The 17,165-nt window shown below is 42.2% G+C and overlaps 1 protein-coding gene across 12 annotated transcripts in view; it reads left to right on the top strand.

Moving 5' to 3' along the window:
• RAPGEF6 (Rap guanine nucleotide exchange factor 6) overlaps positions 1-16,898 on the top strand; it is a 124,614-nt gene extending 107,716 nt beyond the window's left edge. For 5 of the 12 annotated variants that reach the window (XM_059860366.1, XM_059860363.1, XM_059860365.1 and 2 more), the window contains 6 exons: positions 1,003-1,137; positions 2,468-2,581; positions 4,564-4,789; positions 6,576-7,084; positions 10,001-10,297; positions 12,045-16,898. In XM_059860366.1, coding sequence (XP_059716349.1) covers positions 1,003-1,137; positions 2,468-2,581; positions 4,564-4,789; positions 6,576-7,084; positions 10,001-10,297; positions 12,045-12,070 — 1,307 coding nt within the window. In that variant the 3' untranslated portion in view covers positions 12,071-16,898. The remainder of the gene's footprint in view (positions 1-1,002; positions 1,138-2,467; positions 2,582-4,563; positions 4,790-6,575; positions 7,085-10,000; positions 10,298-12,044) is intronic. The other 7 variants (XM_059860370.1, XM_059860368.1, XM_059860369.1 and 4 more) reach the window with 3 other exon arrangements.
• The last annotated feature ends 267 nt before the right edge of the window (positions 16,899-17,165 follow it).

Genomic DNA, 17,165 nt, shown 5'->3' with positions numbered 1-17,165 from the left:
ATCATTGAAACAAATCACAGACATTTAATATTTTAACTTCTGGGACACAATTTTAGCAACATTATGGTCAGATGGAGCAACATATATTATTAGTTGCTCCTAGTGAACATATTTTTTTGGTCTCTAAATTTGCTAGTTGCAAAGCAGTATATTCTTTATTAAAAAGCTTTTGTCCTATTTACATAACTTGTATCATGTGAAAGCTGCAGTTGTGGATTATTAAATGAAGTTAGCTGCAGTCAATAACTGATATGAAATTATTTTATATTGAGCATCAACATAATTTAAAATCGCTTCAGAAAACAATATATTTCGGCATATAAAATACTGTTTCCAGTTAGAACTTACTTCAGTTCTCCTCTGAAAAGCCTGTGCAGTTTGATAAGTTCCAGAAATTTTTCTCAGAGGTTTTTCTTCTTTTGTGTGTGGTGGTCCATGCTGATCTAGAAGTTATTCAGAACTTGAAATAACTCCTCAGCACTGAGTCCTCTGCAGGATGGTCTAATAGTGAGTAAGAAACACCAAACTGTATGTGGGACACTGGTTTTGCTAAACTGGCCAAGCTGTGGATAGTGGCCATGAGTGTTGATTTGAGAACTCCTGCTTGTGAAGATCTTGAAATGACCTGGTAGCTCTGACACACATGGTTTTTAACACAGTCCCAACAATGTCATGGGCAAGGATTTCCTCCAAGGTTTATACTGCTTTTTTTTTACATAGTCCACTGCCAAAGCCAAATGAAGGTATCCATTGCAGTGGTTCCTGTTGGGATATGGATGTTTCAACACAGTTTAGATGAGCAGCCAGCAGTAGCAGTGGCCACAGCTGATCTGATCTAAATTTAAATGGAGACTGCCTCTACATGCAGAATTCTCCGAGCATCTGCTCCTTTCTTTGCTGAATATTCTGATTGTTGAGCATGGTGCTTATTTGTAGTTTAAACAGAAATCAGTAATTCAAAAGAAGAAGAATATGCAGTGACTGATCCCATTGTTTTCGTAGGTACAGGCTCTCCACAGAAGTCATTAAGTTTGTCTGAGGAAGTAAGTAGTAAGAAACAAACAGATGACACTATGTCCATGGCATCTTCTTTGCACTCCAGCCCACCTGCTTCTCCTCAGGGCTCCCCACGCAAAGGTAAGTGTGTGGCAGCTTCAGTCCCAGGAACTGGAGTCTAAACCAGGGTGGTAGTGGCAGGAATATTTATTGGTAATGACATGTAAGAGAAATAGTAATTTAGAAAATTCATGTCAAGAATAGAATCACATCTTTCTATGAACAGATATGATTTTCCAATGTATTTGTATATTTTGTATGTTTAAGTCACTTAGTATTTAAAAAAAGGGGAAATACTTAAAATACTGCCTAAGAGCTTTTGGCAGAGTTCCCAACAGAACTGAAGTGCTGACACCTGCCATCATGCCAGTTCAGATTTTTGGCCACTTAAATAAATGGGATTTGCAAACCTGGGGATTTCTTGAAGATGACAGTGTTGGACAGAAACTGCACCTATTGAGACAACTTCTGGTCTTGCCCAATGTAGTTGGAATACCAGGTGATTAGATAGAGCTGGAGGTGGAATGGTGTCATAGTTCTCCAGGACAGGTGGTTTAGTTGCTGCAGAAGTAGTGCATCCATCTAAATCCTCAAGTCGCTGTTCATATTTTTTGTTCTTGTGCATAGGGCTTTGTATACATCCCTGTCTCTCATGATGCCCTGAGAATCCCTTTATTTTTGATGTCTTCATCTTAAAAGACCTGCATCACTTCATCATTAGTCAACCTTGGATGGGAATTGATTTGAAATCTCTTAGCAGCACTCAGTAGCCAGCGCGGGTGGTTGGTGTTGGATGGCGTAAGGCCTCTCTCCCTCCCTTCTGCTCCTTTGACTCACTGGCAGCCCAGAGCCACCGCCCTGGCATGGCATGGCACAGTGACCTGCTGCATCTTCTCACCCCTCTCAGTGGGAGATCAGCCTGGTCTGTCCACTTCTGCCTTCACAAGATCCTGTTTCCTTTAGGAGAATGCCACTTATTTTCCTTAAACACAGCATATGTATAAAAAGCTTAAATACTTGGGTTGCCAAATCTTGCTCCACTGAGCATTGCTTATAAGTGTGCTATTTTTGTTAAGTCTTACCTGGTTCTTTGAAAATAATGTTTTGTTTCTTGGGGATTGTTTCATTAATTCAGCTTGCTTTCAGCACTGATCTCATTTGATTGAGGTGATCTGTACTTTGTTGTATGTATTGTGCTAACAGCTCATTGATCTAAAATTAGGTGCTTCACAGACAGCTGAAAGACATAATTTTAGGCATGAACACATTCCACTTGATCTTAGATTTCATTTTCTTTTGAGCTATACCCAAGTGATACACAAATAGGATTGAAGAAAAAAGGATTTTCAATTAGGATGTTATTTTTGTTGTTATCATCTATCAACATCTGTCTGTGTCTACTTCATTGTAGTTGGCAACATCCAAAGGTCGGATAACTGCAGTCAGATTAATCTCTCTGGCTCTTCCTCATCACTGGCCAGTGAAACCAGCAACAAGAACAGTGGACAGCGCAGCTATGGAATAGGTGGGACTTATTTACAAAAGCAAATTCAGAAGATTTGCCATGCTGGAGAGAGTTCTGAGAGAAGTGCAAAGGTGGACAGAGAGAAAGAGAGTAGAAAGGCAGAAGCTGAGCATGAACCCACAAAAATAAAGGGATCCCTGTTTAGAAGACTTAGGGAAAGAAGCTTCTCCAGGGAAAGAACAGCTGTTACTGCAAAAAGGGAAGCAAAGCCCACTGAAGCCTTAGAAAGTGGAAACCAAAAGGACAAGAACTTTGATACTCCGAGTACAGCAAGTATCTGTACCAACAGCAGTGTGTACATATCCTACTGCCTATGCACAAGGCCTAGAAGAAGGAGGAAGACTTCATGATGTATTTTTAGAAGGAAGACTGATGTCCATGTTGTGTCCAATATCCTGAGTTTATCTGAGTTATTTCAGCGTTATCCATTTACATGTTTAAGATGTTTAATGTGCTTCCCTTCCAGATGTTTGTGTCAGTTCTTTATAGCTAATCACCCTTACAGTGCAGTGAAGACAATAATGTGAAGTTTAGCGAATCAAGGAACAGGTACAGTGTCAGTTCAGTTACTTAGTGTGTTAGAAATGCCAGTGAAACAGTAAGTTCTGCAACATTTGTTGATTAAACAGTCCCTGATACAGTGTCAGTGGAATGCTCACTGCCAGTATTGGTGTGCATTCCATTGCTCACATCTCCTGCTGTCCTTTTCAGCCCAGCAAATACTTACATTTAGTCTATTATACGCATGTGCTATTATTTTATGGCTCAGCTTTCAGATAGTGTTAATTTCTTAAATGAAGAGGAGCCCCTTTGTTCTCCAGATAGTTGGAACACTGTGAGGACATTTCTTACTGCAATGTAGTTGTGTCAATTTAAAGAGTCCCAAAAAATTGTAAAGAATATGAAATATTAGTGTTTGCCAAATGAAAGGAAACTGAAATTTAATCTTAAAAACGCTGCTCTTATGTACATTTTAAGGTTCAGTTATATAACCTGATAATAGTGATATTTACTGCTCATATTTGCTCTTAAAATCTTACAGCAATAATCAAAGTTAAGCTGTGAAATCTCAGATTATGAACATTATGCTTAGTGGCTGTATGTCAGTGTCTCCACATGCCATACTGTATCATCTCTGCATTGTTTATGCATTTAAGGACATCCATCTTCTGTGTTAGGTTGTGTGTATCACTGGCTTTTACACTGCCTTGTCATTTCACTTCTTCACCTAATCAGTGTAAATCTGTGTCAGTCCCACTAAAAGGCACAAGTGCAGAAAAAAAAGAGGTTGTCTGAGGTGTTAGATTTATAGGGGTGTATACCTTATTTTTGTCTGAAAGAAGTTACTTGAGGGTAAGCTGAGCAGAGACGAAAAAGCATTCTGCATTTTGCTCTGAGTCTGGTGGGTCTTCAGTTGCTCCCCTTCTGTGGGAACAACACTGGAGTCTAGTCCAGCTCTTGCCAAGGCTGTACTTCCTATTTTGGAGCAGATAATAAAACTGAAATGGATCATGTGGCTAATCCCTGAGTGCTCACAGCTGTCTTTCACCTTAGTCAGCATCTCCTCCTCCACTGCCAGAATCTTTTTTTGATTCTTGCCTGGCAGTATGGCAGAGGGATAGTGGGAAGTATGCTGCATTTTTACTGAAGGAGTCAGCACTTGCAGAATTGGAAAGACCTGATTTGCCTGCCCAGTAGAGATGCTGTAGGCTGCTGATTCTGGTTGTGTAGGTTAAAGCTGCTGTTCTGGAGAGTAGTGGAGTTGCAGGTGGGTTATTGGTGTTCCTGGACTTGCATTAGTAAATCAGTGCTAGATGATGATAGATGCTAAAAGCTTTAGTACCCTAAAATCCTCAGTGGACTGATTGTATGCAGACAGGGTTTGGTTGGTTTTCTCCTAAATATCCTTGCTGTAATGTGTGAGTCAATTCTTCATTGTTGTATGTTTGTTGAGACATTCTCCTCTCCTCTCCTGTACTTAGGCTATGCCCTCATACCTTCCACTAAATCCGACAACTTCTCAGACTCCAGTCACAGTGAGATTTCATCCCGCTCCAGCATCGTGAGCAACTGCTCTGTGGACTCCATGTCAGCAGCGCTGCAGGACGAGAGGGCTTTGTCCCAGTCCCTCCTCGTGGTGGATTCAGGCGGGGCAGAGAGGAGGGAGCATCCTCAGGCACTGACAGATTACGGCCAGCCCTGCCCAGGGTAAGGTGCAGCTGCTTCTGCTGGGGTGTTCTGCTGTCAGAAGGGATAAGGAGGCTTTGGCCAGGACACAGTTGTGCACTCTGCTGTGGTTATCCAGCTTCTGCTGGAGGCTGGAGCACTGGCTGCTGTGTGGGAGCCATAAGAAGCTTACAGTATTACTTGGGGAGACAACAGCTTGTTCCCATTGGTGGGGTTTAACTGGATATTTCTCTCAGGAGACTGGAAGCTTGTTAAAAGCCAGGATGATGCTTAGCAAATTAATGCCGTGGTGAGAGACAGCAAAAGAACAGCAGGATATGATCAATTCTCTCTGAGTCAGCAGTGACTGTCATTAAGTGACAGTCACTTAATGTGCTCTAATGTGATTTGTAAGGATTTTTCTAATTACCATTTGTTGCTTAGGCAGACTGGCAGCTTTCTGCCAATGTCTTTCTGACAGTTTCCACACAAGAGGTCTTGTTACTTCAGTGCAGTGAGAATTTGTGCTGAAATGATGCTTTGAACTGGAAGGTTTTGGATTTTTTTTGCTAGATGTAGCACCTTGATCCATAGTATGTAATATCTCCTAATATATTTTGGGATAGCATTGTCTGTCCTCAGCTGTCATGGATTCAGCTAAGTGAGAGATGCTCCTTACATTTCTAATTTTTCCAGCACATGGAGTCATAGAATGCTTTGGGTTGCAATGGACCTTAAAGATCATCTTCATCCTCCCCCCCCTTCTCTGGGCAGGGATCAGGGTGCTTCCAACCCCATCCAGCCTGGCCTTGAACACTTCCAAGGATGGAAAGAAATGAGTAATTCGGTTTATTTCATAGGATTAAATTGGGAATTTAAAGATGTGCTTCATCTAAGAAAGTAATTCCCTTTCCAGAAGACATAATATACACTGAGTTCATGTTTTGTGGTTGTTCCTTTATTCCTTAGTTTCAATAAGTTGTGTGGGAAGAAAGTGGATTTTATCCTAGGACTTAAATAGAAAAGGAAGGAAATAAAACCCCTTGCTTTCACATACCTATAAAATGTTCCTTGATTTCACAACATGTCAGTAAACTGCTGAGGGAGGGTGTTGAATTTTAATGTTGTGCTGCCCATGCATTTGTTAACACAACCAGAAATAGTTGGGAGACTTGAATAATGTCTAGCAATCCTATCTTCATGTATTCTAAATTCATACAAAACTGGCTTTATTTTCACCCCTAATTGTGCATTTAGAGCAGCTAGAGCTTTCAGCAGACATTTCTTTAGAAAAGAAATGTTGGACTTTGCTTTTCAGAATCTGTCCCTCCATATTGTTCCCACAAATGTTACTTATGCCCAGTATTTCCAGATGTTCTTGAAATACAACTGCTTCCACTCTGTCTGAACAACTTGATGTTGCTGCCGGTGAAGGGGTTGGATTTTATTCTATATATTTATTTTTATTTTAGTTTATGAATGTACAAAAAAAGGTGGTAGCCGACTAAATGGAAGAGGTAACTTGCTCCTCTGCTTTCTGTCAGGTGCTGTTTCTGTAATTGGTGAGAAGAACTTCTGTGGGCCAGACTTAGGGATCTGGGGTGCAGCCTGGAAATGCATGTTGTGAACTTGTTATTCCGTTGGGAATAAGTTCCTTGCTGCTGGGTGCAATAATGATTTGGGAGTAACAGTGTCTCTTGTCAGTGCTCCCTTGTGCCGTGAGCTTGCTGCTCACCTGGTGCAAACCCAGAGTTGGCTCTGAGTACGTTGCTCTTGTTGTAAAAGCTTACAAGTGTTTTTTTCCCAATTTCTGTTGTTTTCAATGTAGCTGGTCCATCACTAGGCCTGCTCTGATCAGAGGGATGGCATTCACATCTTCCATGAGCAGCGAGGAGATCTCCCATGAGCACATCACGGTAGAGGCAGCAGACAGCGGCCGGGGCAGCTGGACTTCATGCTCAAGTAGTTCTCATGACAATTTCCAGAATATTCCAAACCAGAAGAGCTGGGATCTCCTCAGTTCTTACCGTCACACCCAGCTGGACGGACCTATAGCTGAAGTGGATCCCACAAACTGTTACTCTGAGGAGGGTTATTTGTATTCCGAAGCCTTTTCCAAAGCCAACAGGCAGTCGAAAGCCAGCATGGAGCTGGATCAGTCTCGGCAGAGCTGGGCATCCTCCAGCTCCCTGTCAGACACTTACGAGACAAACTATGGGACAATTAAGCGGAGGGGGCTGGAGAACTCGGCGGAGCAGATGGAGGCTTTGGACTCTAAAGCAGGCACTGATACAACTTACAAAACTGTTACTTCGAGTACAGAAAAAGGCCTGATAGGTAAGCCAAGCCAACAGCTCGTGGAAGCTGCTACATCTGTTTTTCATTTTGTACTAAGTTGTTAAGAGATGACGTCAGCAGGTCTGGGGCTGCCTGGCATGTTGAATTCAGCTTCACACGTGGCTGTAATCAGAGCACTACATAGTGTGTTTTCAAGCCACCTTCTTTTGCATTAGGAGTATCAAGATAATAAATAAGTGCACTTCCCCATCACTTCATGGGTCTGCAGGAAAACTCTATTCAGGAAAATGTCAGGCAGTTCTTTTCTGTAGTATGCTATTTTGCTTTTTTAAATGATTTTGGAGGTATACTCATCACTGTAGATGTTCTTCTGACAAGAGTCAATGATCCCATACTCCTTATAAGACAGACTTCCCAGGAGCCCAGAGGGAAGAGCATGACTGCAGAGCAGTGTAGAGCTCACCTGCCTCTCTGGAGCTGAGGCACCTTTCATCCACAGGGCTTTGGGCTCTGAAAGCTCAAGGGCAAAGCAGATTCCTTTCCTGTCTTTGCTATTTTAAGATGCCATTCATTTGGTTATACAGCTGCAGTTGGCTTCTTATGAAAGGAGAAAAAAAACTTTAAAGGTTCTTTGAAATATGCATAGTTCTGTCAAGCAAGAAGTTCTTCCCCCATCCTAGTGAATTCAGCAGCCAAAATTAAAGGAACTGGGTTAGTAGCAAGATAAAACATGGAATGCAAAGCTTTCTAAGACTGTGAGGCAAGGGTGCAGCTGAAATGTAGTTTAATTACTGAGTGGATTGCTGGAGGGGTTTGTTATCAAAGGTAATTGCCTGAATAAACATTGCGCGTAGGGCAGAGGTCTTGGATTGTGTTCCTCTTTCTTGGCTTTGAAAAAGAAATCATGGTGGACCCTTGCAGAAAATTTGCTCCCAGCTCATTGCTGTGCCTCTGCTCTGCCCTTGCAGCCTTTCAGAGCTGTTCTTGACTGTCTGGGCTGTATGAGGAGGTGGCAGGTTCACTGTTCAGTACATGCTGTCTTTGCTGATAGCACTTGCCCTTCCTTTTAATTCTCTTTCTGTTCTGCACCGTGTAGCTGTGAGGAGCACTCACAGAGCTCTGGACATGAGTATGTCTGCTCAGGGAAAGGTCTAATATGGGTGGATGTAATTACAGGTTTGCAAACACAAATCCATTAGCTGCTCACCATCCCAAAGTGTGCCAGTTATCTTCACTTAATTTCACTGTTTGTAAAATACTGTGAATTGGAACGTAACAAACGGGCACGTTATTTTTGCATTACTTCAGTAGACTAAAGGTTAGCTCCAGGGAGCCTGAAGCTTTCTCCTTTGAAGGAGAACATACCCACCCTTGTCATTCCTCCTGCAAATCCAACCAAGACTGAAGGTGAGGTGAGGGCCCAGCCCTTCCCCATCCCTCTAGGGAAGAGCAGATCCTCTTCACTTCCCCTGCTTTTTCACAGAGACCTCATTCAGTGCTAGTTAAATGAAGATAAATCCTGTAATGAAATAGTATCAATCTCTGCCTGTACCCACATGTATCTGCTGAACCCCAGATTCACTGAATTTGATTTTGGTTGTTTTACTGTCAGCCCAGGCATGAGCTGAGGCCATCAAGTATGAACCAGTTTGTGTTCCTGATACCAAAACCTGGAATCTCACAAGTCTACAACACAATAAGAAATACTCTCTTATTTTTCATCCCTTCACATTCTTCTAAGATAAGAAACTATTATATTTGCTGGAATAAATGAAACTAATGAACATGCACTGTTTAAAATGGATCCACAGGAAGAATGCAAATTCACTTAAGTATGAGATTAAAAAAGTTACCCTGGCTTTGAAATTCTCCTGTTGCAACATGTCCATGGAAAAAAGCCCAATTTAACATGCACATAAGCCCCAGACCTGGGGTGGGAGGGAGGGGAGGCTGCCTAAAAGAATTATATTTTGGGTTGAGAGAGCCTCTGTGACTTGAACTACTGGTGACCAGGGCAGGAAGGGAGAAGATGAATTATGAGGCATGGACATTGCAAATGTATAAAGCTGACTGTAGTCTTTTCATGGCTGCACAAGGTGTAATGCAGCCCTTCCAAAGGCAGTTCCAAAAACTGTTTCTGTTTTTTTCTCACTTGTAAACAGAGAACATAGTCTAAGATAAGGGTAAAAAAGAAAACAATGCAAAAACCAAGGGAAAAAAGTAAGAAATCAAAAGTATGGATGTGATAAGCTGTTATTATCTCTGTGAATACATAAAATAATTAATGCAGGCTCAATACACAGTCTGCCTCATAGGATCAACTTTAAGTGATGCTATTTTTTTTCTTCCTGTTGCATAGCTGGATGGTTTCATGTCTTTATACACATCAGTTGATAATGGTGATGTTTTGTTATAATGAATTTGTGTTAAGCAACTGACCTCTTTGGGGCGATGAAATGGGTGTTGGAAGTCAACCAGCAGTTCTTGCTGTCAAACACCAGCCTGCTGTATGAAGTTCCTCTGGGCTGGTTGCCTAATTCCTTCTGTTTCAGTTTCCCAGCCTGTAACAGTAGCAGCAGACTTGGCTGTGCTGCCTCTCCATCCTGCTGGAGAGCTCCAGAGCATCCCCTAGTGCAGCAGGGCCACAGGAGCAGGGACTGTAATAAAAGGTGTTAATTGCAGTCTGAATGCATACTAGCTTAGAGTCCTCTTTCCACTCAATTGACATCTCACCTAAGGAGTTCATGGATTCTCTTGTTACTCTGACTTCTTAAAATAAATAGAAAATAGAAATGAAGGCATAAATACCTGCTGCTCTCGTTATAACCAGTGTTTCTGCAGTTGCATTTTGTTATCAGTTTCTGTTTTGTCATTGTAACATTTCATGATTTTTTAACGTTTTGTTTCCTTTCTTTTTCTTCTTTAACATTTCCATTGCTTATTTCTTGTGCCCAGTGTACTGTGTCACCTCACCTAAGAAGGACGATAGGTATAGGGAGCCACCGCCCACCCCTCCGGGATATATGGGGATTTCTTTAGCGGACATTAAAGAAGGATCGCCCCACCACCCACACCTCAAACCTCCAGACTATAGTGTGGCAGTGCAGAGGTCAAAGATGCTGCACAGTGACCTCTCTAGACTGCCACCCGACGCGGTGGCCTGTGTCTCCTCGAGGATGCCTCAGTGGCACGGCCGGCAGCCATCCAGCCCCAGGGTAGCAGAGCTGCCTGACGCAGATAGTGAAGAGGATGGTAGGTGAACAGCTGGCTGGGGAGCGGGGCTCTGCAGGGTGCACCTCACAGCAGTGGTCTGGGCTTTCTCTTGCCTCACTCCTGGAGATTAAAAGCGGATTAATCTCTGAATACACAGTTGTGTTCGTGTGGCTGTGTGCACATGGCGTGGCTGTGCGTGTCATGCATAGCTGTGTGCATGTACATACATGGTTAAAGCAAAGAAGAGTGCCTTCCCCTTAGAAAAAGCATGTTGGCACCAAACAAACTCAAAGTATATGTAAATAAATTAATATACAAAAATGTGAATGTAAGATCTCCTAAAGTGCAGCTGAGACACTTAAGAGCATGTAGATTTTTTGTTTGTTTGTTTGTTTTTGGTTTTTTTTTTTCTTTAAAATTGGTCCCCTCTTAAACACTGATGGGACACTGACAGGCTACATATGGAAAAACTCCTGCCTCCCTGGGCAGATTAACTGGTGTCCCAGTGGTTTGGCTAGCACCAGGGTGATGGTCTAAAATCAGTGATTTAGATTTGATGGAGTGAACTTATTTCATTTGTATTCAGGTGTGCTGGCATCGAGCTGCCTTATGCCTCAGCAGATATTTTTAGAGATTGAGTTTCAAAATATTGAACAAAATAATATTGAACTTCTGTTCTTCTGGAGAGTACGTTTGATGAAACCTGTATTCTCTGCCTAACTTGGCCTGACAGTGTCTCTTCCAGTTCATCTTTCATGATCTTGTTTGAAGCAACCGCCAGTGCTGCCAAGCATGGCATTTGTAGGGTGACCAAAATGTGAGAGGATTTTCCAGTAAAGACTGCTCTTATATTGTGTCAAAGCTAACTTCAGGTCAGGAGAATTTCTACTTAATTGTTTATCTGCTGATTTGCTTTTAATTTCTGTGCACTGATGTGATCTTCTGTACCTTTGCTGGTGAACTCTTTTTTTTATTAGAAGGTTGTGAACATTTCCTTCCATTCCAGTCTGATTTAAAATGAGCCTGTATTTAGATTAAAACAATTTCTGATGCAAAATTATTATATCTTGGCCCTTTAAAATGTGTAAGCAATAGTTAACATATGTATTAGTACTGCAGTTCAAACTTACAGTAAACATGAAATTGCCTGGCATTAATTCTCTTGTGCTTTTCATGTAAAAATATGGAAGACATTGCTTCAAACATTTTTAATCAAATTTTTCTAAGTTAAATTTAACTGTACACTTTTAGAGGCACCTATTTTACTATTTTTGAAGTGCTTGGTTAATTTTATTTGGGATAAAATGCTCACTGCATGGAAATTTGCTGGCTTTTTTCCCAAATCCATAGCTTTTGGCATACTGGGAGCTGCATGCTGATAGTTTCTGGAGGATCTAGGATTTTCTGTTTAGCAATATGTCTTTATCGTATGACCATCATACCTCAGAGTGCAGAAGCTGTGGCTGCCCCATCCCTGGAAGTGCACAAGTCCAGGCTGGATGGGGCTTAGAGCAACCTGGATGGTGTCCCTGCCTATGGCATGGAGTTGGAATGAGATGCTTTATAAGGTCTCTTCCAACCCAAACCATTCTGTGAGTGCCTGAGGATCTGATAAATGGTGATATGGAGTATGTAGTGATCAATGATAAAGACAGTGAAAACATGCTGCTGCTGAAGGGCTGAAGCTGTCTCACTGTTATCACCTCTCTGGGTGCTGGTCTGTGCCCTGTGTGCCCGAGGTGGGGACTGGTGGAATAACTGCTTATTTCTTTGTCTTGTTTTGCAGAAGATGAACAAGTATCAGCAGTTTAACCCTTGGGCTATTTATATGAACCACTCACAACACAAAGGATGTGGGAAAAGGTCTCATGGTTCTGTTAGGACTGCTGACAACTTGCTGCTACTGACCTCAGACCTTGCCTTTGTCCCAGACAAAATGGAACGGGTTGGATCACCTCTTCACACCTTCCTTCACTCTGCCACCACCACCTAAGAAGCTATTTCTACACATGAAATAGAAAACCCTGTTCAAGGAATGTGCTGACTGCCTGGGTACCAACCTGGGTACCCAGAGATGGACCTAGCTTCGTGCATTGGGGAGGACCAGTTGTCATCACCACTTGAAACTTGGGAGCATTTTTCTGTATGATACCATATAATCCTTTGGTAGTTTCCATTGTTGTTATTTTCTACATGACAGTTAGAAGTCTGAGAGTGTTATTTTATGAACTTCAAAAATTATATCAAAATGTCAGCAAAAGCAAATGATGTTGCTGAAATATCTGAAAATAATTTATTAATTTAATATTTTTAAATGGGAATTTCCTTTTCGTGCGTTGGGAGTGCTCTGGTTGGCTAATATAAATGTTTAGTCAATGTGACAGTAAATTAGCTACACATCAACTGTTGTGCTCTCAAAATAAACACAGAAAAGTAGAAACAGGTGCAGAAATTTATAGATTTTAGAGTGGGTTTAGATTTAATATGAATAGAGTCCAATGCCCTGCAGAGCAATGTCTGTCAAGGCAGCACTCCTGCTGCTCCCCTCCCACATGGACACAGCAGAAACCTGTCCAAGGATTTTAGAAATTGTTTTAGCTGCCAGCCAACTAAGGCAACAGTTGGTGCTCTCCTCCCCTGTTAAGGAATGTTTGAAATGTGAAGCTGTAGCTTAAGGGGGGAGCATCTGGGGAGATCTGAAGTTTTCCCAAAAGAGTTTTAACCAGGTTTTGCCTTGCAGAGTTCAACATGCAAAGCATGTTCTAAAACTCAAAACTCCAGCTGTGTGTTGTGGTTTTTAAGATCATCTCACATGTCCTGGCCTTTTCCCAGAGTTGCACAGGGTTTTAGGTGCAAAGGTTATCTTTGAAAAAAAAAAAAAATTAGAAATCACCTACATTTCACAATAAAATTTGTGAAACTGAATAATAAATGACACAGTGCTTATAGAAGAGCATAATGCATTTAATGATGGGTTAAAAACCCTCTTGCTTTTATCTGGAAAATAGAGATAATCTCAAACTATTTTTTTTAAAAATCCTAATTAAAAATCCTGGTGTTTTTTATGTCAATGAGAGTTTTGACTTACAGCCAGGCAGTATTAACCCATGATCCTCTAGTTTGATTATGGTCAAAAGAATTGCTTCTTTGATTTTACTTTTAGCCAGCCAGAGTGCAGAGGGGTAGAACTGGAAATGCCTGCAGGTTTTCTTTCTCCTTCTTCCCTCCCTTCCTTCCTCCCTTCCTTCCTCCCTTCCTTCCTCCCTTCCTTCCTCCCTTCCTTCCTCCCTTCCTTCCTCCCTTCCTTCCTCCCTTCCTTCCTCCCTTCCTTCCTCCCTTCCTTCCTCCCTTCCTTCCTCCCTTCCTTCCTCCCTTCCTTCCTCCCTTCCTCCCTTCCTCCCTTCCTCCCTTCCTCCCTTCCTCCCTCCCTTCCTTCCTTCCTTCCTTCCTTCGACACCCCATTCAAGTGTTAAAATCAGACATGAATGTGTGAATATGTATTTAAACATTTAATTGTAAATCTTTGTTGTGATGTTTACAGCCTAAGCTAGAAAGATGATGTTTGTCATTTTTACAGTGCCTCAAAACTGATTTCTATATCCATAGTTGTGGAGAGCTTTAAGGTTTTGTTTTTTTGGTTTTTTTTTTTACCTATATGTGTGCAGAGGTGCAAGGTGAATGCAACATTTTTGGAAAATTCCACAAGTACCAAAAACAACCCAAAGCCTTTGATGTGCTTTCTCCATAGTAGCTAGGGGCTGATGCAGCCAGGTGGATGAGAAAGACCCAGCCTGTGTCTGCCTTCAGAGCAGTTCCAGGTTCAGCATTGCCTGGAATGTACCTCTCACCATTGGAATTGGGAAGGTGTAAATGAACAGTGATGCTGAGGAAGAGGATGCCTAATTTATAACTCACTGGTTGGCTGTATAAATTTTTGGCACAAGTATCAGAGAAGGAAATGGTTGAAAAAATACATTAAAATCAACTTGAGGTATGGCATAATACATGCATTTTGCTTTCTCAAGGCCTTAATGCTTATAATGAACCTGCACAGGCCTTAGTGACTAAAGATTAATGTGTCAAAGCAGTGCAGGACAGAGTGAGTGTTTTCAGCTCATGCAATATTGGTAATAGAACTCTTGAACTGATATTCCTGTGGGATGTAAATCCAGGTCCTGCCATCCTATTGTCAGCTGTAGTTAGTTGCTTGTTAACTTCTGCATGGAAACAACAGGCTTTGTGTTCCATCAGAAATCATCTGTGTTGTAACAGGCTTTGTGTTCCATCAGAAATCATCTGTGTTGTGCCAGGTGAATGAAGCCTTGGCCCTGGGGGGGAGCTGCAGCTTATTCCAGCCTGTTGAACAAAATATAGGGGATGGGGGTCACTGAAGTGGCTTCCTTTTACCCCAAAACCCAGTAGTGCTGCCTTGGAGGACGCAGGGAAGCCCCTGTGAGGAGCAGGGTCGGGGTCTCCTGGCAGTCAGCAAGAGCAGCTGAATTAATCACCCATCCAAAGATGGTGTTTGATGGTGTTTGCACACCAACAGCATCCATCTGTTCCACGGGGCTCGGCAGACACTAAAAGTTCTGGAATGAGTGGAAGTCTTACTAATAATATTTTCCTAATAGCCAACACAGCTGGTGTACATAAATCATGCATAAATGATGGACAGATGAGCTACTCCTGCTCCTCCTGCCTCACACAGTGTGGCTTCTCTGCTGCTTCTTGCTGGGCTTTCTGTTTGTTTGTTTGTTTTTAACTCAGCCGATCACGTTGATTGGGGCCAATAGCCAAGTGGAGTGTCTGGTGTGGGTTTGAAGAGACATTATCCCTTTTTTTGCTAATTCAGACAGAAGCAATATGGTGGTTAGTTCCTGTTGTACACTGCTTTGTTGAAGTGATGTCTTCTGGACCACAGATTCCTGACTCAGTACCTCTGCTGGGTTCTTCTAGCTTGGGCTCTGATGCTGATGAACAGTTAAGGTGCCTCACGTCATGTTCTTCCACTGCCATACCTGGGTTTGCTCACTTCCTGCTCATTCTTTGCTTCTGTCTTGTTGGTGAAAGATGCATTTCAGATTTCTGTGATGTAAGCACACAGTGTTTTGTTATAAATCTTAAACTTCCAAATAATTCCTGAGAAAGCAGTGTAGTTTTCTAAAATTGAATTGGCCTCTCCAGTTGCAGAAAGGGGAAAATGAGATCACTGAGCCTCTGAGCATCAGGTTCATCTCCCAAGTGCCCAAAAGAATGGAAATACAATGGCTGTGAATGTTTGCAGTTCATGTTTTTGCAATATGGACAAATTTTGAGTATTTGCCAGCAATGGGCAGTGTGGGACTTTCCTGGCTCCTTCCTTTTGCCTTTACTCAGATAAGTTTGTAGGTTGGCCTCACCTTGAGTCCTGTGTGTGATTTTTGGGCACCATGATATGAAAGACATGAAGCTATTAGAGAGCATCCAAAGGAGGCCAGGAGGATGGGGAAGGGTCTGGAGGGGGTGAGGCCTTATGAGCAGTGGCTGGGGGCACTTGGTCTGTTCAGCCTGGAGGAAAGGAGACTGAGGGGAGAGAGATCTCATTGCAATCTACAACATCCTCCTGAGGGGCAGAACTGATCTCTCCACTCTCATGAGCAGTGACAGGTCATGAGGGAATGGCCTGAAGCTCTGTCAGGGGAGGTTTAGGTTGGGTATTAGAAAAAGCATTTCACCCAGAACAGCTCCCCAGGGAAGTGGTCACAGCACCAGCCTGGCAGAGCTCAAGAAGTATTTGGATAAGGCTCTCAGCCACAGGGTGGGATTGTTGGGGGTGGTGCCAGGAGCCAGACTTGACAATCCTGATGGGTCCCTTCCAGCTCAGCAGATCCTGTGATGCCAGGTGAGTGATGCTTCACTGGAAGGGGGTCAGAGCCCATTGCTTGGGATGGGCTGTGCTGGGGGCTGTCTGCACCTCTCAGAGGCAGAGGATGTCCCCAGGGGCTGAATGTACCAGTGATGCCACTTGCAGAGGGGCCCGTGGGGCATCAGGGGTGTTCCAAAACTTCTTTCATCATGTCCTGAATAATTTTACTGCAGGCAACAGTGAAAATACAACCCTGTCATTTAAGTTTTTATAAAACATCAGAATTTTTGAAGGATAAACTTGCCACTGCCTTTGCAAAAAGAAAAGAAAAAAGGGATACTCTCTCTTTAGAAAAGCTTTACACATTATATTTTAGAACGCTTGTATAGAGGGTAATCTATCTTGAATTCCCAACCCAGCTTTTGCTTCTGTTGTGCTTTTTATTGTTTTATCTTTATTTCTGATATACCTGGAATGCAGTTTAGCTTGGTATTAATTAAATTCTAAATACGTGAGCATATTGGCAAAACTGCACAGATGTAATGATATTCCAATAGCAATTGTACTGCACAAGTCAGTGATTGTAAAGTATTCTGTAACAAGCAATGTTTGTCTCCTATTTTTTGATACCTCTTACACTTATGTCTTTTAGAAAGACAGTGCCTCTGTATGCTTTTTGTATTTTTACTGAGTGATTGTAAATATTTGTTATATTTTTGGTTAAGAGAATGTTTAAAAGTACTGTTTATTATCCAATCTATTAATATGTTGGAATCAATAAACAATCAACATGTATTAATTGTTTTCAGCAGCTGTTTTCTGGCAGCCAGTGGAGGATGGAGCTGAGGTGGTACAGAGCTGGGAAGAGCCTGGTGGGAGTGATGCTTACCCTGGGATCAAAGAGGAGCCACCACCGAGTGATTTTGTTGTATCTTCACAGTGAGGACAATACAGACCTGTGATGTTCAGAGGGCTAGAGCAGCTTTTCTGTGAAAATGGGCTCAGGCAGGTGGAGTTACTCAGACGGAAGAAGAGAAGGATCTGTGGAAACCTTAGAGCCCC

Source organism: Haemorhous mexicanus, chromosome 15, assembly GCF_027477595.1.
Source record: "Haemorhous mexicanus isolate bHaeMex1 chromosome 15, bHaeMex1.pri, whole genome shotgun sequence".
In the NCBI taxonomy this organism is placed as follows: Eukaryota; Metazoa; Chordata; class Aves; order Passeriformes; family Fringillidae; genus Haemorhous; species Haemorhous mexicanus.
Note: the sequence above shows the minus strand (reverse complement) of the source record. Positions and strands in the feature narration are given on the sequence as shown.